The sequence below is a fragment of the Aplidium turbinatum genome, chromosome 4 (genome assembly GCF_918807975.1).
Source record: "Aplidium turbinatum chromosome 4, kaAplTurb1.1, whole genome shotgun sequence".
NCBI lineage: Eukaryota > Metazoa > Chordata > Ascidiacea > Aplousobranchia > Polyclinidae > Aplidium > Aplidium turbinatum.
Window position 1 is genome coordinate 22,137,408 of NC_137475.1, and position 26,631 is coordinate 22,164,038.

Here is a 26,631-nt window from a genome sequence, read left to right on the forward strand (position 1 = left end):
TCGGTAATCAGGATTAGCCATGAGTAACACATGGAATCTGTGGTAGCTGTTGACCAAATCTTGAAGAATGGTTGAGTGGGCTAAGGAAAAGTTATATCATTTGCAGTTCTCAGAGTTTGAGAGACCTGCAAAATCATCATGATGATTGCTTTTGCATGATCAACACATCGAAGGATCAGAGAATCAGAGAAAGAGCTACGACATTCAAGGATGAGAAGGGTGGGTGAGTTGATATGGAAGGTCACTTGATACACCACCTTTTCAGGGAAAAACAAAACTTTTTGGAAAAAAGTATTGCCAGCTAGCGGTATATCAGGTTAAAAAAAACACAGTGAAAACTTAGTTAAGTGAATTTGCCCGAAAGACTATTGTGTAATTTGAAAAAAAAAATGTTTAGTCTTGTGAGTAATTTTTTGTTGGTATTTTTCATCGTTGTCTTACAAAAACCAAAAACTTTTCAGATAAAATGGGTTAGGGTTTTAACTTAATCAGAATAGAGGTTTTAAAGAAAGATATTTTTTATTTGCTTACCTGCATAGGGAAACTTCAAAATTGGACATTTTATTATTATTTATAGCCTAGGTGGGAGTCAGGTGAACTGCGCTGTGTAGCCTAGCCTATTGGTAAAGGTAATCACATACAGGTAATCATTTTTGTTGACTTGTTTTCTTACGGTGCTTATTCATAAAGTTCTATTATTTTACGTTTTGTCGCTTTCAATTTCTTCTAAAATAATCTCTTCGTGGCCTACATGCACTTTCGCTGTGATGGCCAGGAATAAAAACTAGCCGAACTCAGACAAAGTAAAATGTCGATTTTAGAGGCACAACCTCAATGAGCACGCGAGATATTGATGGTTTAGTTGAAAGTTTAATAGGATAATCACTTAGCGATGTTGTAACATTATTATTGAAAATCAAATTCCAACACTGTGGAGCAAAAATTTCACATATAAGCTACCCTACTTTTGCACAATTATATTTCTAGTTTATCCACAACATTTAAGCCAACCCCTCGATTACAACATAAATGTAGTAGTTTCTTTCACTAATATATTTATCACAAGTTTTGTCAGTCTTTCAATTCCTATTTATTTGCAACTACAAAACCATAGTCACCTTCAGCTCTGTTTCTACGCTTTGTTTTTCTTTGTTTAATTCCTAAAAATACAATTGACATCACTTAAATTCATTACTGTAAAAAATTAATATTGTCAGATATCTAGCCCACTGTCGAAGAGTAGTTGATCAATGATTACATAAAAAGTAAAAAGGCAGACAGTAAATGCCCATATAAACAGTGAGAAAAGCTCAAATTGTTAACAAAGACATTAACCGATGAAGTGTCCTTATTTAAGTTAGCATGAAATCATCATCGTAACAGTAAGTATTTTTCATCCATCTTCCTCACAACAAGAACACAATGGTTAAAAAAAAGGCATTGACTACCAGCATGCTATCTACAAAAAAAACATTGTAGGCTATCTTGCACTATGATATTTTATAAAGTACTTTGTAAGCTAGCCTTTATGTTGAGTTATCGCTTGAATTCATTTATCCGGTAATCCACCAGTCTATGAAAGACATAAACGGGAAAAAACACTTGATGTTTTCAAACTGAAAATTCTTGATTCACAACAATGACAAAATCATAGTTTTAAATCTAACAAGCTTCAAACTTGATTTGTAGGCCTATTGACTAACGTTCAAGGTGTAAGTTATGGATTTCAAATCTCAGATGACTTTGCATTTGTGATGGTAACGTGACAAGTGGCACATGATATTGTACAAGAGCAAGACATTTCTATTAGTCCAAAAGGTGAGAAATGTTCTACATTTGACGGAAGCCTCTTTCAATATTTTAAAGTTAGGCATGTTTTAGAATTAGATAATAGGCTACAATGAGTGATATGCTAACTTACCTGTATTTCTTGTTTAAGGACATCTACATCGGCTGAATAATTTCTCTGCTCGCTGGAAATTTCCAAAAGTTTTGTTTCATTTTCTCTCAGTCTGAAACGTAAAACACGTTGTTTAGTTGGATATCAGGAGAGCTTCCTGTTTCTGGGAATTATCTGTTTAGTACACAAAAAATGTTAATAAAATCTGAGCGATGGCGATATTGAGCGATAGTTATATAACATAGATAGATTTCAAGGGCTCGGGTTCCAAATAGCGACTGTCAGAACAGCGACTGTCAATAGAGCGACCACACGACAGCGATTCATTTAAAACAGCGACTGTCAATAGAGCGACTACACGACAGCGATTCATCAAAAACAGCGACTGCCACAACAGCGACCTCACTTCTTTTATTAAATCCAAGGCTTACGCGCACACGCACTCTTTCACCCCCTCCACACATACCTTCCATCCCCCACACCTCTCTACACACGTATGCACGCACAAATAGGCAAACACTGCGTAGTAAACTAAAACTACCCTAAAAGGTAATTGACATGATAAAAAATACTTTACAAACTTTATCACAGATCAACTAGACTAGGCAATCATTGTCAAGCTGGTGCCATACAGAACCACCCAATTTGGCCTCCAAGTCAAAACCTGCTGACTGGCATGATATAAATCCAAAAACTTCTCGCTATAGCTAAATTGAAAACTAGTTGTGTTCAAATTTGGCGCCTACAATAAATAAAATTCAAAAATATGCCACATAGGTGCCAGATGGGGCATTTTTACGTTTATACAATCGCAAGTCGCTATCATAACAGTCGCTGTTATAATGCAGTCGGCATTTATACAATCGCTGTTTGGAATGTCGCTCACTTCATTACGTCGCTATTATGAAGTCGCCATTATGACAGTCGCTGTTTTGACAGTCGCTATCCGGCCTGGATGCCATTTCAAGATTGTACAAATTTTTTCACGAGTCAGGCGGATCAAGGAAGGTTTTCAACTGGATAGCAGAAAGAGAGAACAACCACCTTGACGAATGACGAGATAAATTCAAATATTCTACTGAATGACTAAGTTATAAATACGCCTTATCGATGCTTGACTATTTTATTTTTCTACGTTTTCTCCTTTAAAATATTACACAACTTACTGCTTAAACTACATGCTAGGCTACAATATTCGAGCAATTATAATTTACAGTAAGATACACTGCTGTTAATCAAAAGGGTGGAAACCTTGGTGTGGACAGTTCCATGGGTGCAAATCTCTCGCGGCAAGGGTGGAAAGCGAAAAGAATGGTGGATATTTCCACCATCTAGAATTGTAGAATCCAGGTGCAAAACAACTTTTCGAGTAAACTGAAAATTACTTTTGAGATTGATCGTTTTGTGGCTGAACCCTGTGAAGCCTTATTTTAAGAGATATTGATCGTTTTGCCGCAAAAAAGGCTGCTACATAAAACTTTCAATGTTAACACAACGGAAGATGGTAGAATTTAACAATCACAAATAATGGAGTTTGATTGTTGTGCACCTGGACTCTTCTTGAATCCATCCTAAACTGTGGAAATATACAAGCTGTCAACAAAGAGAGTGGAAAGGTTGAGTTGGGAATTATTGATGGTAGTTATTTCTCGCGCAAGGGTGGAAATGAAGGAAAGGGTGGATTGTTCCACCCATCTAAAATTTGTTCACACCTCAAAATAGAGATAATTAATTATCTTATCTACTTATAAGAACAAGTGATGATAAGCTATAGCCTACAACGCTACACCTTTCAGGGCACCATTTTTTCGTGTGATATCTTTTTTTTTAGCAATGATATCGTTAAACAACAGAAGTTTTCTAACAAAAGTTATTAGTTCAAATAGGTTATTGGATAATATTAATTATTAATTTGTTAGATAATATTAATTGTTTTGCCGTACAGTAGAAAATTATTGTGAAAACGTGCAACAAAGCTAAATGCTGAAAGCCACAATCACGTATTTCAACGTGGATGACCTAACGATTGCGAAAACCAAGCGGCGAAAGTGCAGATATAAAGCGAATTGAACACCAATCATCACATGCGTTTTTCTATGACCATTTGTTTTTGGTTTGTTTCAATATCAAACTGGAACTGAACTTGCGTCAGATGTTGCGATAGTTTCAAAAACTTTGCCTAAAATAAGTTTTTCAGTAAAAATCTACAGCGCAACTAGGCAAAGTTGTAGCTAATGCCTTGAAGCGCAAGGTAGGCTAGGCAGTTAAAAAAAAGTAGCCTAATTGATTTTTCCTAATATAATTTCTTAGGTTCCACAAATGGGAAAACGTCACACGGAGGTAACTATTTCCTTGGCCATACCCAGTGTACCTACTACACCAGTGGTTTTTAAACTGGGGGCGAGTGAAGTTCACAAAGGGGGCGCAAGAAATTGAAAAAACGTTGCATGAATTATGACTAAACATTAGGGTGGAGTGAAAATAACTTTTTCGCGAAATTCAAAAACATAGCCCCCTAAAAAGTTGCTTTTGTTCATGAAAAACACATTTGTGAAAAAATAAAAACATTAATGTCTTGATGAAGCTCAATCCACAAATCAAAGATGGCCGCCAACTTTGCTTGAAAATACAGTAAATTCACCATAACTTTGCTAATACTTGCCCAATTTTCATCATATTTTAACAAGCTTTCCTCGTTCATGTCATAAAACACTAGAAATACATATGATGAAAGCGTGAGCAAATTATGACATCACCAAATCCAATATGGCCGCCAAATTCAGTTTTTTCACATTTCCTATCCATATGTTTCTCGGCAGCCGATTTGTAGCAAGAATTGACAGCGATAGACACCGTGTTTCGCCCATGAGGCTGGGCTCGTCAGTATCGCACCACTAATTCTGCCACAAAGGTGTTCGACCACCGCTTTACCAGTCAGTTTAACTCTTATCTTTGTGGAAAGAAAAGAGCCTACAAAACCAACAGGCGCCAGGGCAGAGGACATTGTGAAGAAAGAGGCGTTCTTCCCGGCTATCAGCACAAGGCTGAGCACTCACTAGTACAGCGAGCAGTTGCGATTCGCTAACCAAAAGCGGTGGTCGAATACCTTTGTGGCAGAATTAGTGGTGCGATACTGACGAGCCCAGCCTCATGGGTGAAACACGGTGTCTATCGCTGTCAATTCTTGATACAAATCGGCTGCCGAGAAACATATTGTTGATTGGATGGTCTGAATGGCTAGCGTGGAAGCTACACCGTTATGGTTAGCGAATCGCAACTGCTCGCTGTACTAGTGAGTGCTCAGCCTTGTGCTGATAGCCGGGAAGAACGCCTCTTTCTTCACAATTTCCTATCCATGTTACACACTTCTTTTTCGATTTGCTCCAATAACGTTTGACAGTTATATGGTTATGCTGTCTTCTGTCGTGGGTACGATTGTTCCTCTTGATAATAGTAGCCTAAATACAGATGGAAGCTGTATTTAGTATAGTATTCATCTAGAAATTAAAAATACCTTCAATAATTGCAACAGAGTAGGATAGGACGTTTAGCCGTTAAGCCCGTAGAATTAACGTTTCCAGTTCACGCCATGTGGGGGCAGTCCTACATGTGAACCTTTCAGGGGACAAACCGGGGATGGAATACGTTTGTCGCCCAAGGGCATTCTGGGAAGTCCAAGGGATATGAATTTCACCCCAGAATGACCTGTTCAATGTAATCTTCACTGAAATTCTAAACTTTGAAATTAGCCTTGCTGTCAAACTTTGGCATTTTGCGCCTGCTTTCTAATCGAGTCCTGATGAAACTATCTCTGTTATCTTCTCCACAAACGGAGCTTGAAGCCTCTGTCACAAGCTTAACATGGCGTTCCACAGCCTGGTTATGACAAGGGAAACTTTCAACTGAGAGAGGACTCATCGTGAATGCATTTGTTTTGATCATATTAATCAAATCTTCATTGCTAAGGTTCTTGGTGTGGGGAGGTTCAGTGATATCTTCGGTCTGCCAGTTAATTATTTCTATATAATTCCTAGCGTGAAGGTTCAAGGTTGGCACTCTAAAAACTCGCACTGTACTGCTGCTCTTGCGTTCTCTGAACTTCAGTATTCGCCTGACAGCCAGTTCTCTGATACTGATGTTGTCGTCTGCCAACATTGCAAGCAGAACGTTTTCAGGGTGCGCAAAAAAGCATTTCTCTGGATAGCATTCACAACAACTTCCTTAAACTCATCCTCAAGATATCTGGCCTTGTCTACCATGTTGTAAACATGTTTTGCTCCATCTGTACACAAAGATGCTTTTTTAATAGAGAACCAAATTGGTGCATACACTTTCAAAATAAAGGTGACAACAGTCTTTAATTCTATGGACGGTGCTTCTGTTGAAATATACAACTGCAATAGCCTATGCGATTTGCTAAAGTCAGCCATCTTGCTTGATTAATTGTACCAGGGCACTTGAGTGAAAGGTCCAAGGAGCAACAACCTTTGCTAACAGCCAGACAGATTTCAAACAGATACTTCTGATCGGTGCTTAAGTCTTTGGGTTGCAATATGTGCTCTAAATTACAAGGTATTTTTTCAAAATTTACCAGTGGTTGCAGGGCCTCCGAGAGAAATCATGACTGGTCGGGAAACAATACTAAAATTGGGCCCCAAAAAACATTTTTCAGCAAAAATACAAGTAACGAATTTGTATCATGCGTTGCATCATGCGTTTTAAGCCGAACTTGGCTACTTTCCTCATCGCGAAATTGAATTCCTTTAAGTTTCGATTTTAAACAACGTAGCCTATAATGAAAAAACTTCTTTCAATTATTATGAAAATCAACAAAAATCTCTCGACTACACTTGCAGCAAAATTGCCATTGTTGCTCAATATTTTCTCTTGAAAAAATTGCAGTCTCTGGCCCCAAATAAATACACTTCCAAGAAAAATGGACCATATCCAAAGAATACAGTTGTCTGTTCGTTGTGTGAATCCTGCAAGAGCCGCTTTTGGTCGGTGATAACGTCTCTTCCCTTGACAAGTCTGCGTCACTACGTCTGCGTTGGTTCCAGTCATGTTGTGAATCGAAATTGCTATAGGTGGTAATTTTAGTATAAACTACAGACTACAGTAGATAAAGGAAAAATTATAAACACACAATGCAGGCAATGAAAATAGCTCAACAAAGCATTCAATCCATTCAGAACCTTTTGCCATGCAAAGTTACGGATCACAGCATCAAACAATAAAGATTTTGCAAGGTCTAATTTGATGCACAACATGCATAAACTGTTCACTCGGTTTTGAGTCGTGGTAGTGCGTGAACAAATCTTACAAATTTCTGTGTGCTAAAACCACGCTTTCAACTCGCAACCGTTGGAAGTACTGGTTTAGGTAACAAATTTTCAAAGCAACAAAAATATTTGGAAAAGTGTATCGAAAGTTGCAATCATGATTTCCTTGGTAATAGATATCACGTGGTGATGCGTTCCGGTTTGCAGCTCAAGTTTGCTGGGTAGCTTTCTTTCAAACCAACTTATCCAAAATGTCATTGTTGTACAACTTTTCGCGAAAAAGTTATTTTCACTCCACCCTACTAAACATGTCTTCACAACTACGCTGGACAGTCGATTGTTGAAGATGAAACTTTGTGTTATAGTGGCACAGTGTTTGTAGAGCGTGTTGTCATATCTCGCATTTTTTGTGATGTTTTAGACGTTGCTAAATGTTTCTGCGACACCTTAACTCTCGTAACACAACCGTTTTCTGACACAGAAGCCTCGAGCTTTAGTTGTATAAGCCTAATGATAATGGCAACGATTGACCAACAAGTGACAGAGGCTAGTAGTACAGCAGTATCCACAACTCTACAATAGTACCATGCCTAAACTATTTTTTTAAATTTTATTATTGATTTAATTTGGTTTATTTTTAATTAATCAATTCTATTGACATAATATGAGTTGGGAAAAAGAGAAAGTATGACAAAAATTATCTGAAGTTTGGCTTTATAGATGTCATAGTAAATGACCAAGTTGTACCACAACGCGTCATATGTTTAATTTGAGCAACGACGGTTTGAGACCAACTCGTTCGCAGCGTCATCTTGAAAACAAAAAAAACACCTTGACCACCAAAGTAAACCTTTAGCTTTTTTCCAATGCAAGAAGGACTCTTAAAAAAATGAAGATTGCAAGTAGCGAGAGCGAGTGCTTCGCCAATCGTCGTCGGCGGAAGTTGTAGAAGTGTCTTTCGGAATTTGACATTGTCGAGTTGGCCTACCTTGTGGACATTTTCGAAGCCCTTAATAATCTAAATATGCTCCTGCAGGGCAACAATACTAAGCGCATCAAAGACTATGATGCCATCCATGCTTTCATAGCAAAACTGGGACTGTGGTATCGTCGAGTTCAAAAAGGAAACGCAGCTTCATTATCCAACCTTGATACTCGAGAAAAACCAAATTGAACTAGAGAACGAGCTTAAGTTCAAAGTAGATTGCCACCGCCAACTTTTGAAACAAGAATTGGAACGTTATTTTCCAGACTTGGATGACACCGAACAGTGCCGGTCTTAGGGTATTTCGGGCCCTGTGCGGAATATGCTTTGCGGGCCCCAATGACAATAATTCATTTTAGTGGCGTAGTTAGGTACTTTGAAAGGGGAGAGGTGGCGACGTGATCGCCAAAGGTGAAAACCAGCGGCGGGGGGTCTGGGGCCCTTCCCCAGAAAATTTTGAAAAATTTCTTTGAATTTGGTTTGAATATTACTGTAAAATGGTGCTGTCCGGTGGCATAGCAAAAGGATAAGATCATGCTTTCTTTGGCATTCTTCGGAAATAAAGCTATGTCTCTATGTTGAGTCGGGATGCAACCTATTTCGTCCCCTGAAAAATTCGTACCCTGAAATCGTGTAACAAAATTAAATTTCGACCTATTTCGTCCCCTGAAAAGATCGAGAAATTTTGAAATGTTTGCGGCAACTCCGATCAGCGACTTCGGCTATGTCGTTTTTTTTTCTCGATCTTTTCAGGGTACGAAATGTTCAGGTGACAAAATAGGTTGAATTCGTTGAGTCTCTATGTTTTCTTGTTGCTAATTCCTTTGCTGAATTCACTTGTTGAATTTTTCCATTGAAAATGACAAAATTACTGCATTTTCTGAGCCAATTGCGGGCCCTGTGCGATCGCACGGTTTGCACACCCCAAAGATCGGCACTGCACCGAACTTCCAGAATGGCAGATGACAAGGAATCCCTTTCGTCTAAATGAGGAAATTATTCCCGACAATTTACAAGAGAAATTCTTGGAGCTAAAATGAAATTCTACTGAAATTGACAACCTTAAAGCAATACCACTAACTGAGTTCTGGGCAAAATGTGTGCACATATACAAGAGTGAGGGTGCTGTGGCTGTAAGCACACTTCTTCCATTTTCATCCACTTTATGGCCTACTTGTGCTAAAATGGTTTTTCTACTCTCGTGAACATACAGACAAAATCTAGAAACAAACTTGAATGTGAAGCCGATCTGAGATGTGCATTATCTGCTACTAATCCCCAAATGAAACATTTGGTATCCAAAAAAAAGTTACATCCTTCGCATTAACGCAACTTACCTGGAAATGAATTGCTGTCCTAAATAATGTTGTTTTGATTTTAAAACAAGATGGAGCGCGAATTTTGTTAGAATTGTTAAAGGGAGGCGTGTCTCAAAAAGTTTAAGAACCACTGTACTACACTGAGAAGGCCGGAAAGCTGAAACAGCTGTGCACTGTATGCAGTTAGTTTTTGCTTTATGGGTCATTCACAGTTTTAGCTTAGCATTGGGTCCCGTTTTTAATTCTATTACTACCCAACCTCTACTGAAATGTGAAAATTCCCACCTCAGATGAAGGGTGGAATTTTACACCTTTTGTGGTGGAAAATAGAGACCACCCTGGTGGGTGGAAATTTCCACAGTTAAGGGTGGATTTTGCTGGGGGTGGAAATTTTCACCATTGGTCAAGGGTGAAATTATCCACCATTTTTGGTTGAAAAATCCACCTAAAAAGGCATAGGGTGGAAAACAGAGACCACCACTAGGGGTGGAAATTTATACACCTTTCACTTAACAGCGTAGGCTACGTGATTTAGCTGCATTGAAAATATATACACTATATATTTAGTTTCTAAGGGATAGTCTACAGCAGCGGTCGGCAACCTTTTTTTAACAAAAGAGCGATTCTGTTACATATTTTGGCAGATATGACCAGCTGAGAGCCACAAAACGTAATATATGTATTTCAAGTAGATCAGACCACAGTTTCTTTGCTACCGAACAATTCTTTTTTAAGCCGTCATCTCTATCTGTGCACGGCTTTCCTCGCTTAACAATCTATTGAGCTGACACAAAACTAGCAGCATGGGGCTGTTATCCATTTATTGAAAACTTCCTTACTCTGCTCCGATCTTTGCATAAGTTCCAATACTGCCTACTTTAACTAATCTCCAAAATGGGATAATGTGCAGCAAAATTAATGCTCTATGGCTGTTCTGACAGTGCCTTTTGAAGTCATTTATTTTGGGATTTTTTCCACATAGGCTATTAAGCATGAGATATGCCAACATCATTTGCATTGAATGCAAAGTTCATGTTTATGTCCAATTGTCTATGCTGAGTAACATCTGTTTTCGCCTAAAACTTTTCTCTTTTTTATTTGTTCATGGCTACTGATAAAAAAAGGTATGCTGCTCAGTGTTCACGCCAAAAGCTGTAAACTGACCTGATAAAGTCAAAACTTGAATAACAAACTTGTAAAAAAAGTCTATTATTTTCTGACAGAGTATCACTCGATCAGAGTTGGCTCATTGCTGCATCATCTTGCACAACTAGTAAACAACGTTTTAATGCCGTTTTTTTTTGTTTCATTATCGCAGTCGAACGCATAGGCTATACCAAATCATTTCAATTCTGGAGGGAGCCGCTTCAGAGGAGCTAAAAAGCCGCATGCGGCTCCGGAGCCGCAGGTTGCCGACCCCTGGTCTACAGTATGTAGGCTATTACTTATTGTTAATAAGACTGGCATCAAATAACGTTGATTTGGTTGGTTTAGTGGTTCTCCAGAGGTGACGAACCTGCGGCCCAGAAAACTTTTTGGTGAAATCTAGTGAAATTTTTCCCCAATCGATTTTTTTCAAGAAAGTTTTTTTCAATTTTTTTAAACTTTTAAGCGAAAAATCCTCGCTCGTATAGAAAACGTTTTGCAAGAGGTTTGCGCATGCGTGATGGCAGTGTCTTATGTCTTCAAAACTATTTGTATTTTTAGGCGAAATTGTTTTATTTAGGGTGTTTTACATATCTGGTGAAGTCATATGCAATCTGGTAAAATTTTATTTATTTTTTGGTGCTAAGCATCTGGCAACACTGAGTCTGACAACTGAGAGGCTGAGCATGTGCAAGGCTGCAAGCATCAAGCATGGTTGCAGGAATAGTGCAGGAACTTAGTTACAGCTGGTTATGTTGCAGTCATAGGTTTCAGATATCGACAGAGGAAGCGTGTCAATAGCAAAATTTGCATCGTTAAACCTGTATCACTGAACAGGTAACAAGTTCAATCCTACAAATGGTATCTTCGCTGATTTTTTTATGTTTACCTCATGTGGACAAATGAGAACAATAGCGTACCATTGAAATTAAATTATTTCGATGCTTTTAGTTACCGTAGTTAACTGCATTAAACTGCTACGAAATTACATAGTTAAGCAATATGCACTGAACAACAATGACTTAGATCAGGTCTGTCTGTCAGTCAATGCAGTGAGGCTCTGCCCCCTCCCTACAATTTTCTAACCACTGCACCCCTGAGTCAATGTGAAGAACTACCTAACACATCTTCCTGGTATACCAGTATTGTAGCCTACTGAACACACAACGTTGAAGTAGTCGAGCTCTGTTGTAGCTTCTAGCATTCGGACTCTGGATTGGAAGATCCAGTGTTGGAATCGTACTATAAAAAGATTAGGCAGTGGCTATTTGACCGGCGCCGGTCTTTGAATCTGAAACACCATTAGACCGGTCATAACGTCACTATACACTATACAGGCACCTTTTTCTCTTTCAAAGCAAAAGACGAGAAGCACGTATATAAGTTCTAAATTCGACAATTTTATTCAACTCGATCCGTGGCGCGTGCGATACTTCGACGGCTTCCATTCTAGAGGGAACGAGTTCGATACTACCCGAAAGCGTTCTTTTTTCTTTTTCTTTAACTAAATTTTGACCTGAAGTGCATTTTTGTAGTCAATTTTTAATTTGAGTTGCCTACAGCCCAATATCTTACGTACGTCTTTTCAAATGTGAGTAATAAAGTTAGAGTTTTTTTAATTTGCTGGAATTTGAGAATTTCTCTGGGTAATTTTCCGTTTGTGGCCGTGCTAACTATACTGATATATAGCCTACTACATAATTTTTCATTCAGGCACGTTTTAAACCTTTCAAGGTTTTGCCACCTTTTCCCGTTCATTAACGTGCTGGTAGGTCTATATCGATTTTTGTAGTTAGTATCTTTTTCGTCCCGGACGCGTTAATGACGAAAAATAAAAGGATTGATGTGACCGTGTTTGCCGAACGAAGCATTACATTTTTGCTCTCAACAAGTTAGTTATATACAATGCTTCTTATAAAAAAATGGTAATGGTATGTAAATGTAATGCAACTCAAATTAAAAATTGACTACAAAAATGCACTTCGGGTCAAACTTTAGATAAAAAAATAAAAAAGATTGCTTCCGGGTAGTATCGAACTCATTCCCTCTAGAATAGGAGTCGGAAAAGTATCGCACGCGCCACGGATCGAGTTGATTAAAATTGTCGAATTTAGAACTTATATGTGTGCTTCTCGTCTTTTGCTTTGAAAGAGAATGCAAGGCAATGGTTTTACGGTGATTGATAGCTTCTGCTTACCACATAAGCTTCTGCTTACCACAAAAAACTCATATTCTGGAAAAGTTATGTCACCAGAGATGAGTACAATATAGTTCCTCAGCTAGTAGTAGGTAGTAGTCCAGTTTTAATCCGGTGATGTCCCCGTTACCGAGGGTGGCCGGATTCACCTCCAAGTGCCGCAATCGTCTTCACACCCTGCCTCCACGTCGATCTGTCTAGCGCGTCCTCTCTTGTCAAGCCCACCTTGCTGCTTTCTTCCTCCACTTGCCTTTTCCATGTTTTCTTTGGTCTTCCTTGTTTTCTACGACCCTCCACTCGCAACTCCAGCGCTCTTCTCAAAACATCATCTTCATCCCTTCTCAAAACATGCCCATACCACCTCACTCCATTTGCTTTTGCCAACTTATCAACACTCTCATTCAACCCATGCAAGCTCATAAGTTCTACGGTATTCCTTTTGTCCATCAGCTTTACACCACACATTGCTCTCACCATCGCTCTCTCAGTTCTTCTTAAAATCGCCAATTCGTTTTCCCGTAAGCACGAGAGTAAGCATCCCGTAAGCATATTCGTTTTCCCGAGAGAGGACAGAACCCTGATGTACACCGACCTTCACCGAAAACTTGCAAGCGTCACAGTTTATGGACGTCACAGTTTATGCGTCACAGTTTATGGACATAACGACAGAAGTAGCAAACCGTATTTCTTTTGCGTCCTACAAAGACAAATACCCCAAAGATTCTGCAAACATCCACTTTTGGCCTTCCCTGTACAAAGTGTATCCCACAGTTTCACAATTAGGGATTCAAAAACAGATTCCATTTGCAACAACTTGGCTTTGTGAGATTCGATTTAGTGCCATGTGTGTATTGAAAACTGACCAGCGAAACCGGCTGGAAGTTAAAGCCGACATGCGGCTGTGCCTAAGCAAAATAACGCCTCGATTTCAAAAACTCACTGACAGCAAGCCAGCACAGCTGTCTCATTAGTGATTTGATAAACATATTATTTTCGGAAGAAGTTACTGCTTTTGCAGTGCTGTTTGTTTGCAACACAATCTTGTGTGGCTTTTAAAATATTACCACAATTTGCTTGGGTCGCAAGATTTTACAGAACTGATTTTTTTTTTAAATGGGTCGCCTTAAAAACGAGTTGGGAACCACTGGTCTATAGGTTACGATTAAAAAGTTTTGTGGCCCGATAACTCATGTGTAATTGACAAAGTGGCCCGCGACCGCACAAAGGTTCGTCACCCCTGTAATCTAGCCTATATTGTTGGTGAAATAACTTATTGTTGCTCACTTTGCGATGGATCGCTTTTGTTTTAAAATCATGTCCATAAACAACAAACGAAAAGTTTTCAGCAGCAGCCACTCAACTACATTGTTGTTGTTTGAGCAAACAAGTTCTGGTTGCTAACATGCAACGGGTCTTAAAATTTTAAGGACATAGCCTTGACTATCCACATTTGCGCACAAATGAATAGGTCTACAATGTTTGTAGCCTGTTCCACTTTCAAGTTTAGTTTGAGACAAACTGAATATAGGCTGCACAATCTTTCTTTGATTAATTTTGTTACTCGCTTCTTGAGTTGTGGATAATAATGCAAAATAAATACTGTGAGCTTTTTATGTTATTTCAACTGTTCTGCGCAAACCTGTGCTTTGTGATAGACAATTAGTCAGCAGATTGTTGCCAGGTCAGAATGAGTTTTGGCAGACTAAGCAAGATAGATTTGTAAATATTTACATAATATAAAAAGCTTAGCCTAGCACTCGGCGTTAGAGGTTTGCTAATCCACCACTATTATGAGCAATCAGATCAAGGTTTAGTCTTACTCTAACTGAAGCTCAACCAAAATTTCTGTTTTAAAAGTAAACGTTCTGGTATTGAAACATGCATTTATCACAATATGTCGGACTGATCTTTGATCAACCCTATGCAGTTATAAGCTACACATAGCAGTAGAAATTGAACATTGCACCAACACAAGTTGCAACACCATGTTACAAGCAATTTCCAACAACGGCACAATGACATGTCAGGAACCACAGTTCCGTCACTCGTCAGTTCCTTGATAATTTTAACGATAAATCCTTTTAGTAATCACTGATTGTAAACCAAGAATTGTTAGCCATGATCAGAGATGGGCAAGATCACTTGCTTTGGTGCTTGAAGATCAAAGTCACCAAGAATATGTGATCTTGAAGATCAACTTCATATTCTTGAAGTCAGGCCCGCAACCAGCAAATATTTTCGGGGGGGGCATTTAATTTTTATCAAAGAACAAACATTAAAATGATGCATTGTGACATTTTTATGTTAATGTCCACGCCGATTGATAAGGGACAAGAGTGTGTGACACCAGTGGCGTTGCCACAAACAAAAATTGGGGGGGCCAAATATTTGATGAATTGAAGAGAACAACAAAGTGTTTGATTTAAAACATTGCCACCTGATGTGCAGTGATGTATCCTGGTGGGGCAAGGGAAGCAATAAAGCTGGTGGGAGGTTAGAGCGTGCCGAAGGCACGCGTATTCTAGGGGGTCCGGGGGCATACTCCCCCGGACAAATTTTGCAAAATTACACTCAAATAATGGATTATAGCGCTTTCTGGAAACACTTTCAGGGTAATATTTGTATCAAATTTATTAGCAGATAAACAGCTATTAATTTATTAAAGGTAGCTATTACACACGAACGGGCAAAAACTGCGGCTAAAATTAGAGAACACGAAAAACTCAGGCTACTCTGTTGGGTTTTTGTGTAGCTAAGCGATTCTGAAATTGCTTCAACAGATCAGTTAAAAGAAGCGTAAATCGCGTAAATTTTGCGCGATTTACGATTTGCAAAATTTATTAGTGTCTTTCTGTGTGCCTAAAACAAGTCCTGGGGGGTGTTAATAGCCAGATGTCTTGAAAAACGATATAAATTTCTACAAATTATATTATATTTTCAATAAAGGGTTCAACAGCCATGGCCCTTTTCGCCCCCCCGGTTACGCCTATGTGTGACACTACCATGTTACGGTTCAATGGTCATAACTTATGTCAATCACGTTTTTGTTTAGTACAGCATTAAAGGAAACTAGCCTTTGTAACCTTTTCTCATTTAGCTATGACTACCCGAGGAAGAAAATTACGATATTACAGTAATGTGTTCAGTCGATTACAAATAAAACACAACATCTGTAGGCTACGAACTGCATTGGCACGACTGGAGTCATAAATTAATCAATAACATATATTTACATCAACATAAACAAACAGATACATATGAATAAACTCAACACGATAATTACAAATTACAATCCTGAAACATTTTGTGGGCTCAACAAGCTTTTATGTTTGTAGGCCCAAAGAAGTTGATTTTGCAAATGCAAAATGACATTTTAATTTAGAGCATAATGTCTAACTTTCTACTTGATTTGGTAAGTTCGTTTAACACCAATTCCGCGCTTGGAATTTGAGTAACAGATAATGAGGATGCCAGCCTAGTTTATCGAACAAAATCGTTAGCATGGCTTCCAACCAGCGTAGCCTACTTTCGGTTTCGATAGTATGGCTTTACGTGTACGACGTACGTCTATTCATAGTACATTTCATACTGCATAGAACGCTTAAAGTTTTTTCAAAAAATTTCGGGGGGGGCAAATGCCCCCAATGCCCCCCCCTGGTTGCGGGCCTGCTTGAAGATCAAGATCACTTTCTAGGCATCTGAACAAAGACGGTTTACGAAGATTAAGTTTTCATCAATGAGATTGCAAAAAAAACAATTTTATTTCAAGAAATCTGGAAGGAGTTGATATTGCGAACTTTTGCTTTTAATTGCTCGAACGCTGACCAAAGAATTGTAGTAAGTTAGTGACTGTTGCTATGAGGCCTATCAATATTCTATTTCAGGGGTGGGGAACCTTTTTAGTATTGCGGACCACATAAAATGAGAAATAACACAGGCGGGCCACTAAAAATTTCGAAACTTTATTTACAGATAAAAAATGCAGCGAATTAGACAATGATTTATTTCACTTTCGCAGCTAGTGGGATGGCTGAAAGTTTTTAGTTTTGGTGAGTCGTGTGATGTCTGCTGACACGGAAGATGTTGCAACTCTTAACTGCATCTCCACGTTTTTATCAGTCAGTCTGGAGCGAAGCCGACTTTTTGTTAGATTCCATTTGGAAAAAAACTGCTTTCCACAGATGTAGTTTAGCTTCAAATGATTTCACTTTTGCAAACAAGGAGTTCAAACGCTGACTCGGTCCCTGCAACTTGACGTTAAGCTCGGAGAGGTGCTTGTTAATGTCAACCATAAACGCTAGGTCACATAACCATTGGCTATCACTCAAAACGGCATGGTTTCCCTGATTATTCATGAACTGATCGACTTCGTTTCGCAACCAGTAAAAGCGTGTAAGCATGTCGCTACGACTCAGCCAACGAACCGCACAGTGGTAGACAAGGTCGTTGTAATCAATATTCATCTTCCACTAATTGCTTAAACAAGCGGCTGTTCAAACCTCTGCTTTTGATGAAATTAATGCATTTTATCACTATTGGCATGACATTACTAAGCTGAGCTGACTTCGCGCACAAGTTTTCTTGCTGAATGAGACATTGGCATACCACTAAAGTCATAGAAGGCCATTCACATTATACCGAGAATGCAGAGCCTACTCTTTTTTTTGAGCTTTTGTTTCAATATATTTTGGGTAAAGAAATTTTGACGCGGGCCACATGGAACAGTCACGCAGGCCGCATTTGACCCGCGGGCCGCAGGTTCTCCACCCTTGTTCTATTTGAATAAGCACCTCTGACGATCCCGCAAAAGGTGAAATAGGCTGTAATGGTTACTTTGATAATAGTGATTCAATTTACTTGTCATAGTTTGAGTAGAATTATAACGCCACACCCAAGGTTATTACAATTTTAAAATGTCACAAATAAGCTTTCAATTAGTGTTATGTTTTTTATTAAACAAAGAGCACCTTTGAATCACACCATTTTTCACTAAATTTTGTCTGGTTTATGTGGGAAGCTTTTATTCGAGTTACGAAGTAGTTTCAACCTTCTTTGGATTATATCAATATTTATTGTGCAATTTACCTATCTAGCAACCTTGGTAATATACCACCTAACATGATCAAAGTCGACAATGAAGATAATTTTTTGCACTACCACTTTAAACTGTTGAAACATCTAAAATTGGGTCAAAGAAAGCAAATTTTCTTTTAGAAATCACAAAACAGAAATCTGATCAAATTTGAATCATTTTTTATCATTCTTCAATATAAACTACATACCGTACGTAAGTTGATTTCTTTGTGACCAACACAAAAAACTTATTTAATTTTGAAATGGCAACACTGACAAAATTAGATTGAGACTTCAGTTCAAATTGACTTTTGCTAGACACATACAATGGCTTTTATGTTAGTAGTTGCCACTAATTACTTTGTAAAGAAGGAATTCGAAAAAAATGTCTCCATCTAGTAAGTACCGTAGCCTAAACTATCATTTTAAAGTGATCTTGATCTCATTGTTCTTCAAGATCAAAATCATCAAAATAAAAGTGATTCTGAAGATCAAAATCAGATCACGATGTTGATCTTCAAGATCTCGTGATCTTCAAGATCACGCCCATCTCTGGCCATGATGAACCATTTCATCACCAGGTTAGTCATTTGGAAGAGTGAAAAGAATATATTTCTTACTTATTTTCCACTTCCGTTTTTTCCCGCTCTAGTTTTCCAGCAGAGTCTGCAACCCTAGCAAGATCTTCACGTAAAGAGATCAGTTCATCATCATTGTCTGTCGATTCGTACTCAAGCAAGCGCCTCGTGATGATCTCTCTCTCAGTTGAAAGTTCCTAAGAAACGTGTAATTGTATTGTGTCCAGTGAATGTGCCAAATGCTTCCTGTGGAGCAAAACCTTCGATTTCTCATTGCCACATCCGTAGGCGTACGATACAGGAGAGCAGGGAAGCAACTGCCAGCCCCCTTCCCTCCTTGTCAAAAAGTGGGAAATTTTGGCAAAATGTACAATTATTTGGCCAAAAGTTGCAAATCATGCATCATAAAATTGCTTAACTGTAACAATTACAAGTCGCACTTTCCATTTGGCACACTCATATTCATGTGTAGCTTACTATGTTTCGTATGGACGTAAAAATAACAAAATCGTATCAATTTGTACGTTTAAAACTGTATCATATTAATTTGACCAGCCAAACAATATTGAATTAATAACTCTCTTGCATCAAAGCTAATCTTTTACGAAAATGCCCAAACCAACATGACACAATTTGCTTAAAACCCCAACTTTGTTTATTTACACGATTAGTCTAGTAGCCTACTATGCCCAATTGGAACCTACAAACTTACAAATTCCTTAAATGTGGTTAGTTTCTTTATGCAATGGTTCAAAGTAACAGACTATTTCTTTCCATTTTATTAAACTTTTGCAATACAATTACTATGTTGTATAATAGTGTTTGGGCAGCTACTAAATAAACATAGTTTGATGTTTTTAAAAAGTTGTATCATCTGTTTATGTTTCGATAATATGCAAAATTAACAGACAACTATTTATTATTTGTAGGCTACTTAGTAGACTAACAGGATAGAAATATTTGTAGTTACAGACATAAATTTGTTTATCAATCTTCATACATTTGCCCACAGTACAAATAGTAAAAAAATCTGAAAAACTTTGATCCCAATTTTTTTATTTCATGTTTAGCTGAAAGATCATTTACTTGAAAAGATTAGAAATCTACATTCTCTGCTTTACGAAACAGAAAACTTTAATTTAGCCATAAAGATTGAAAAATTCTGCATGACTTCTTGCTTGAACGAATTGTGGGACAGAAAAGTGATTCATTTCTAAGAAATGACACAATCAATCATTTAAATGCAATTTTAACATTCTAAACATGTTTTTAATATTTTGGTTAACAGCAAAAGTATGAATGTAACATGTGATAGCTATGTAGTATATAGATGCTATTTGAAAGTCTTCACTAAGTACCTTGTTAGGGAGGCTGATTAGCAATACTCCACATTTAATATCTTATTTCAGCTTCACACTTTTCACAAACCACTAAAAAACTTGTTGGCTTAAGATTTGTGGTTATAACAAAATAAACATTTCATTAACAAGCTTTAATGGCACACTAGGTTTGCCGTTTTTTTCAATAATTGTTCAAATCATATCAAAATAAAGTGATGTGATATAAAGAGTCCCTGCACAATCAAGTATGTCTTTGAAGTGTTCCAAAAGATGTGAACATCCAAAAGAATGGTCACCATCCGCCGATGGTTTGTAACCCTACTCTATTGTTAGGCGATACAATCTTCATTGATACAAAATTTAACAAATAAAATAGTTTGTTAGTTTATTAGCCTACCAATCAGTCAAACAAAACTGCAAACATTGAATAAGTGTAAAATGTAGAATACTGCATTCCTGTTACTGCATAAACTTTATCCAATAGGTCTTTCTGTTATAACTAGAAACAGTAGGCTAGTTTTTGGGCAGTAGGCCTCTAGAGTAGGGGTTTTCCACCTGGGGATGCGAGCCGGTTTTTGGAGGGTCGCGAGGTGTCTGAAAATCCAGTGTATCGTTTTCGATTGTTTTTGCCAAAAAAGATTAAAAACGGTGTTTTTTTGCCATCGATCATTCCCTGACCTGAGGTTATTCCATTGTTTATGCTTTCAGACGTTGCAAGGCTTTAACTATAGGAAAGCGTTCGATATTTTTCACCAAGTTCTTGTGCGTTGCTTTGTGCACTGTGCAGACTAAAGTTTACTAGTAACCACGCTATGGCAAAAAAGCAAAATTATGTAGAATCCTATGCAAAATATAAATTTCTCAGTATGGTTTCCAATGGCATTGAAAAAATTTAGTGTAGGCTATTTTGTTTGAAAGTTCTTTTAGCAACAGGTGCACGCATTGACAAGCTTAATTGTTAAAAATATGCAGCACCAACCATCTCACTGAAATTGATTTCAATACATCCATAAAAGATTGCACTAAATTCAAATGGTTAAAAGGCAAAAATGTTGATTATTCTCATTACTTTTCTCCTATTATCTAGCTAAGCTTGATAAAAATGGAAATAAAAATCGGAGGATATGTAATAAAAGCGTAGTGACATCGCAAAAAGACATTTTTAGTTTCAGAAGTTGACATTGGAACAGCAAAACTAAACAAAACTAGATGTCGACATGAATCGAATTTAGTTAAATTTTGCATTAAATATATTTTTGTTGAATATTTTCATGGGGGGTCGCGAGGCTACGTTGATTGCTCTGAGGGGGTCGCGGTGGAAAAAGGTCGAAACCCTGCTCTAGAGTAATCAATATGCAAAAATTTGAAAAGGTCTAGAGTTATATTTATTAAACTATAGAATAATTATGCTACAATAGCCTACATGGTGCTTCTAGTACTAAAGTATTTGATACAGCTGTCACAAGGCTTGCAATATTTAAAGATGGCTAAAGTAGACAATTAGTTTTTTGTTGTCAATGTTAAGTACTGGTATTTAACACACTGCGTTTGAAAAACCTGAGCTTCTAACATTATCTTTAAAGCCAAGTGAAATACCAGTAATAATAATAACAATAGTCGGTACTGGAAATTACATCAATGTATTTAAATAAAGTTGTCACAAGAATGAAGATAAGCATTTAAAGTATCTAAGCCCTTATTTAATACTTTTTAAAAGTTCAGTTTGGTATGATATTGGAAGATGAGTAGCCTACTATGGAAAAATGGAAGATTGGAAGTGTTGGATTGTGGTCTTTTCTTGACAAATTTCTATGTTAAGCATCTTGTCAGATGGTGATTTGAAAAAATTTGGGCCCCTTACAGGTTATTTTTTAAAACTACATAGGCCTATAAATGGCGTAATCTGATAATTTTGGTACTAGAATGTAGGCGTAATATATAGGCTACTGCATCTAAATATGGTTATTATAACACTAAAGTAGCCTACTTGCTTTTTGTTGTGGCAATGCAATGTTACATATTTGGAAAGCAACATTTGAAAAAATCCGGACACCATAAAAATAATTTGTTTTAAATTACACGAGCTTACATATGACATAACATTGTAGTTTAGTACCGAAAGTAACGCATTGCATCCAAACATACTTAGGCCTACAAGCCTAAAGTTATAGCTTTCTATTTATTTGGCACGCGGCGTTTTGAACAACACCGGGCTCCTAAAATGAGCCCAGGTGCAAAGGTGCCCTCTGAACTTCCCTATCAACGCTACCGAGCATACTTCTGTCTACCATCATACAACCAGTGCGCAAGTTACCAATGAAGCGAATCCTCAGCAGGAAGTTTTTAAGCTGTATCAGTAAAACATTTTGCAGACTGTCAATTAAAAATAGCCACCGGCCGCCACTGTTAGATTAAATGCTTTGTTCAAAATTTACAAGGAAAAACCGCTACAACGCGTATTGCAAATGTTGATGAATGGTGATTGCTGTTGCAATGTTGAAAAACTTGAATTTTTTGATTAAACTGAATGAATTATTGAGAGTTGTTTAATGGAAAAAAAAAGATGAAAACCTCGATCGAATTCTTTAGTTGTCTTGTTGAATTGATCATTAGCTCTCTGTCGCTTTCCAACAGCATACAAGCGTCTGTTGTTTCTTCCAGTTCTCTGTGTTTAAAACATATTATTACAGCAACAGCCTAAAAACGTCAAATTGAACAAGAAATTTATGCAAAGATGTTGTCGACCTCGGCCATTAAAATTAAACTGTTCACTCGATAGCCTAGTTGGGAGGTCCACAGTTCGACGATTTCTCACAGTGAACCATAGTGAACTACTTGCCTAACAAAACCATGTAAAATCCGCTCGTCCGCCCGTTAGCTCAGTGGTTACGCGCTCGACTCAAGATCATGCGGCGCTGGTTCGGCTCTCGGGGTGTGCGCTTGAGCAACGCATTTCAGGACTGCTCTTCATTCAGCGGCACCCAGTGAATGGAATAATTCCCCGGCAACAACACTTCAACAATCAGAAAACTTCACTCTGCCAATCTCGATAACTGGCCCTGCGTCAAAGGCCTCTGCAAGTCTACAAGTGTGCGAAACTATCAGGAATAACCTATTAAGGCTTTGTCAGTCCGATGATAAAGATTCAAAACCCAAACCAAACAATTCCTGTATCAACTGCATCCACTGCATCAACGCGCTGCAAAATACAGGGTGTTTCAAAAAAATTAACATCATTGTAGGCTATACAGTCTTGTAACTTTGCCAATTAGCCAATCGTTAATGCGATCTCAAGTTTTAATAAAACGTAACATGTTTTTCTTATTCCAGACACTGCATCACCATTTCGCTTTTTAAAAGACATTTTAAAATTCATTTATCTCAATCATATAGACATTGACAACGTAGGCTATACCGAGGAAGAGCTAATGAGAGTATAAAATAGATAAAAAAAATGTATAAATAGTATATTATATCTTGTGATGCACAATAACAATCAATTTAAGATCTCTAGTAAAATACCCTGCAATAAATGAAAACGTTAGTTAACATCAAATTGCTATGAACTAGACAAATTGGCAATATTTTGGATCTACCGTACACTGTGCGAAAAATCTAGCAACTCTGATTTGTTAGATCTTTAATAAAAATTAATCAAAAAAACAAAGAGGTTAAGTTGTTTTTTATTCAAGGCAAAACGACCTTTTCAGAACTATACCGTCAATACAAACCGAAGCTTACTGCTGCCATGGCAATTTTACACTAATCACGACTGCACACTAATCTTAATTTGACGTAGAACAGATCAGTTATCGTCGCCATCTACTTGTCCATTTCTTTGCCACCGCACTGGTCTCGTCTCACAGTGCATGCATTCACCTCAATTAACCGTTCAACTAAGGCCAGGCCTCCCAGCAACTGACGTCAAGACACCTGTTTTGCCAACGGAGATTCAACTGCATCCACCAGCACTAGGCTTCGTTTTAGTGACAAGTTCACTTTTAACGCGCATTAATGTTTCAGCGATACCACATTGTTGATGTAGAATAGATATCGCAAGTCTGAGCTACAGTAGCTCATGTTAGCAAATAGACCACTTTCTTTAAAAAAATTAAAATGCCCTTCCCTTACGAAAATCCTGAATACGCCACAGGTGGTGAGTATAATTTCCTTTTTTCCATTTTTGCTCAGACACAATTGAACAAGTCTGTAAAAACCAAACCTTCGAATATGGTCTTGGGTGTCTTGAAGCTCATTTACTAAAGTTTCGATTCGTGCTTTCTCCTCTTCCAGCTCCAAATTAAACTGTTCCAATACCTGCAAATCCAACGTAGTGTAAAGATACAGCACGTTCATTCTTTTATTTTTATCTTACAAACGTAGGCTGTGTACAGTAGGCTACAGTGATGTTTTCTAATGAGTTATTGTTCCCGACAATTTTCACCAAATCAAACGTCATATAAAAACCGTTCAAGTCTACTGAATATTACGTCATGGAAATTCCTAAAACATGAGCCAAAATTGCACCAGCGTTAATAAGACTTGTGTCAGACCTGTTTAAATCTGTTTGGACCTGTTTGGGCCTGTTTAAACATGAATGCATTGGTTCACTAGCTCGAACACCTGTTGAATGACTTCATAATTGTTTTTCATTATTGCGTCACAGTACTGCATACGTGAATTTGAGATATTGATATCTATTCTGGTCATTCGTAAAATGATTGCTTGAAAGTTGGCCGCTCATTTAACTGTTGGCTTAGTGCTTGCTAGCTGGACAAAGGTTCCGTCTTTTATCCAATTAATCTGTATTGTAGTGACAGTTTTTTTTAGAGGTATAGGCGTTACACCTATTTTCGATAGCCTCGGGCTAATTTTACTGGAATACACTGTTTGAATAGACGTTTCGAAAGTGTGTTTATTTTTGGGTCATTGCATGCAGACGAACGGATTTGGGAATCTTACGTTACAATTTTCCCACGAAGAGATTATGGTTTACCGCTGTGACCATAAAAAATAAAAGACGATTCTCTGGCTAGTGTTTGTACGGAAGCACAGGCAGCATAAAAAATAAAAGACGAGTTCTTGTTAGCTGGTAGGCCAAGAAGCACTAAAAGCATAAAAAAATAAAAGACGAAGTTAGTTAGTTGGTAGGCCAAGAAGCACTTAGAAGCAAAGAAATAATAAAAGAAGATCTTATTGGTTGGTAGTCCAAAGAAGCAAAGAAAATTAAAGACATTTCTTCTCGGTAGGCAACTGAAGAACTTTAAGCTAAAAAGTAAAGACATTTCTTCTCAGTTTGGTACAGAAGAAAAATAACTTTGACATTCATTGGCAAGAAAGAAGATTAAAAGGCAATCCATCTGTGCTTGAAGATTCAAGTGGAAGAATCCAAGCAAGTTTTGTGGACTTTAGGACTTCATACTCGTACAGATACGGTATCGTGCATTTAAATTCTTTTTTGTATTTTTACGGTCTTTGCAGTTAAGTTTTTTATAACTACTGTAATAATTTTGTGTGTTTGTGTAACTTAATTTTTTTAATTGTTAAATTTAGCCCTGACATTTAATATGTCTACACTCGGTGGTGACAGGGACTCGACCGCCGTCGACTCGACTGAGTTTAAGCCTGATGATGTTCTTTGCGGTCGGGCAGGCCATTCTGGGGAGGGACCCATTAACGATGAGGCTAAGTCAGTTCGAGAGGCCCGGCATCTTAGACGGGATATTTTGACTCAAATTGGGAAACTTTCTGTGGCCCTAGGTTCTTTGAGTGATAAGCAGGAACTGTTAATTTTTAGATCTAAGTTATCTACTTTAGAAGAGGAATTACGGCATTTCCATGCTCTTTTGAGTAAAATTGTTAACTCTGCAATCTTGGCAGAACTTCGTGATAGGGTAGATCCCGAATTTAACTCGTTAAAAAATAACTTCGAACAAAAAGAAAGTGAGTTCTCAGATAGGTTGGATGCTGACATACATCCTGAGGATAGCGCCTCAAACGTAAGCACTAGGATGTCTGAGAGCTCGTCACGGATAGTTACACAAATTAACCTACAGTTAAAACGAGAGGAGCTCCAGATACAAGCTGAGGCCGAAGCGAAAGCTGAGGCCATACGAGCTGAGGCTGCTGCGAGAGCTGCAGAGGCCGCCGCGAGAGCCGAAGCGAGAGCTGCTGAGTTCGCACTCAAAGACGCTCAGTTGAGGGCTGAACAACGAAAAGAGGTAGTTTTAGCTGAATATCGATCAGAGGCGGGCTCCCGGCGTAGCTCTAAGAAGAGCTCTTCTAGGCATTCCAGAAGTGAACATCAATCGCAGTTTAATTTACCTAACCTTTTCCAGACGCCTGTTCAATCTGTAAGTGGACCAGTACAATCCACATCTTTTCAAGATGTTTCAGGAGGTCTCGGGGCCGCGGCTAAGGGTCTTCCGAAGGCTGTAGAGCCAAGGTCTGTGAATTATAACCGATCTCCTCCCCCAGAGCGTACAGGTCACGGGGCCGCCATTAGCAGTAATGCTTTGCCCCCTTCAAAGTTTTCTGCGCCGCTAGTTGCTGATCGCCCAGCTACACGTAATTTGGGTGGTTGTGAGAGGCGTATCGTGTCTCCTGATTTTAACGTGTTTGAGGATCGTGATCGGGCTGTGCATGTGACTGAGCCCACTCAGCCCCTTAAGGGATATAGCTTGTCTTCTCCCGCTAAATCGAGTTCTCAACAACAGGATTGCTTTTTTGAATACCAAAATAGTAGGACGTTCTTCGATAAGGCGGCCTTGATTGGTTACGATGGTAATAATATGCCATTTGTCTTCTTTAA

At 38.2% G+C, this 26,631-nt stretch overlaps 1 protein-coding gene across 1 annotated transcript in view; it reads right to left on the bottom strand.

Annotated features, from left to right (window-relative positions):
• LOC145769531 (pleckstrin homology domain-containing family D member 1-like) overlaps positions 1-26,631 on the bottom strand; it is a 162,581-nt gene that overhangs the window by 32,118 nt on the left and 103,832 nt on the right. Inside the window, exons 7-11 of the mRNA XM_082581181.1 lie at positions 24,043-24,137; positions 22,392-22,485; positions 18,523-18,677; positions 1,922-2,012; positions 1,119-1,160 (exon numbers count right to left, since the gene is read on the bottom strand). Coding sequence (XP_082437307.1) covers positions 1,119-1,160; positions 1,922-2,012; positions 18,523-18,677; positions 22,392-22,485; positions 24,043-24,137 — 477 coding nt within the window. The remainder of the gene's footprint in view (positions 1-1,118; positions 1,161-1,921; positions 2,013-18,522; positions 18,678-22,391; positions 22,486-24,042; positions 24,138-26,631) is intronic.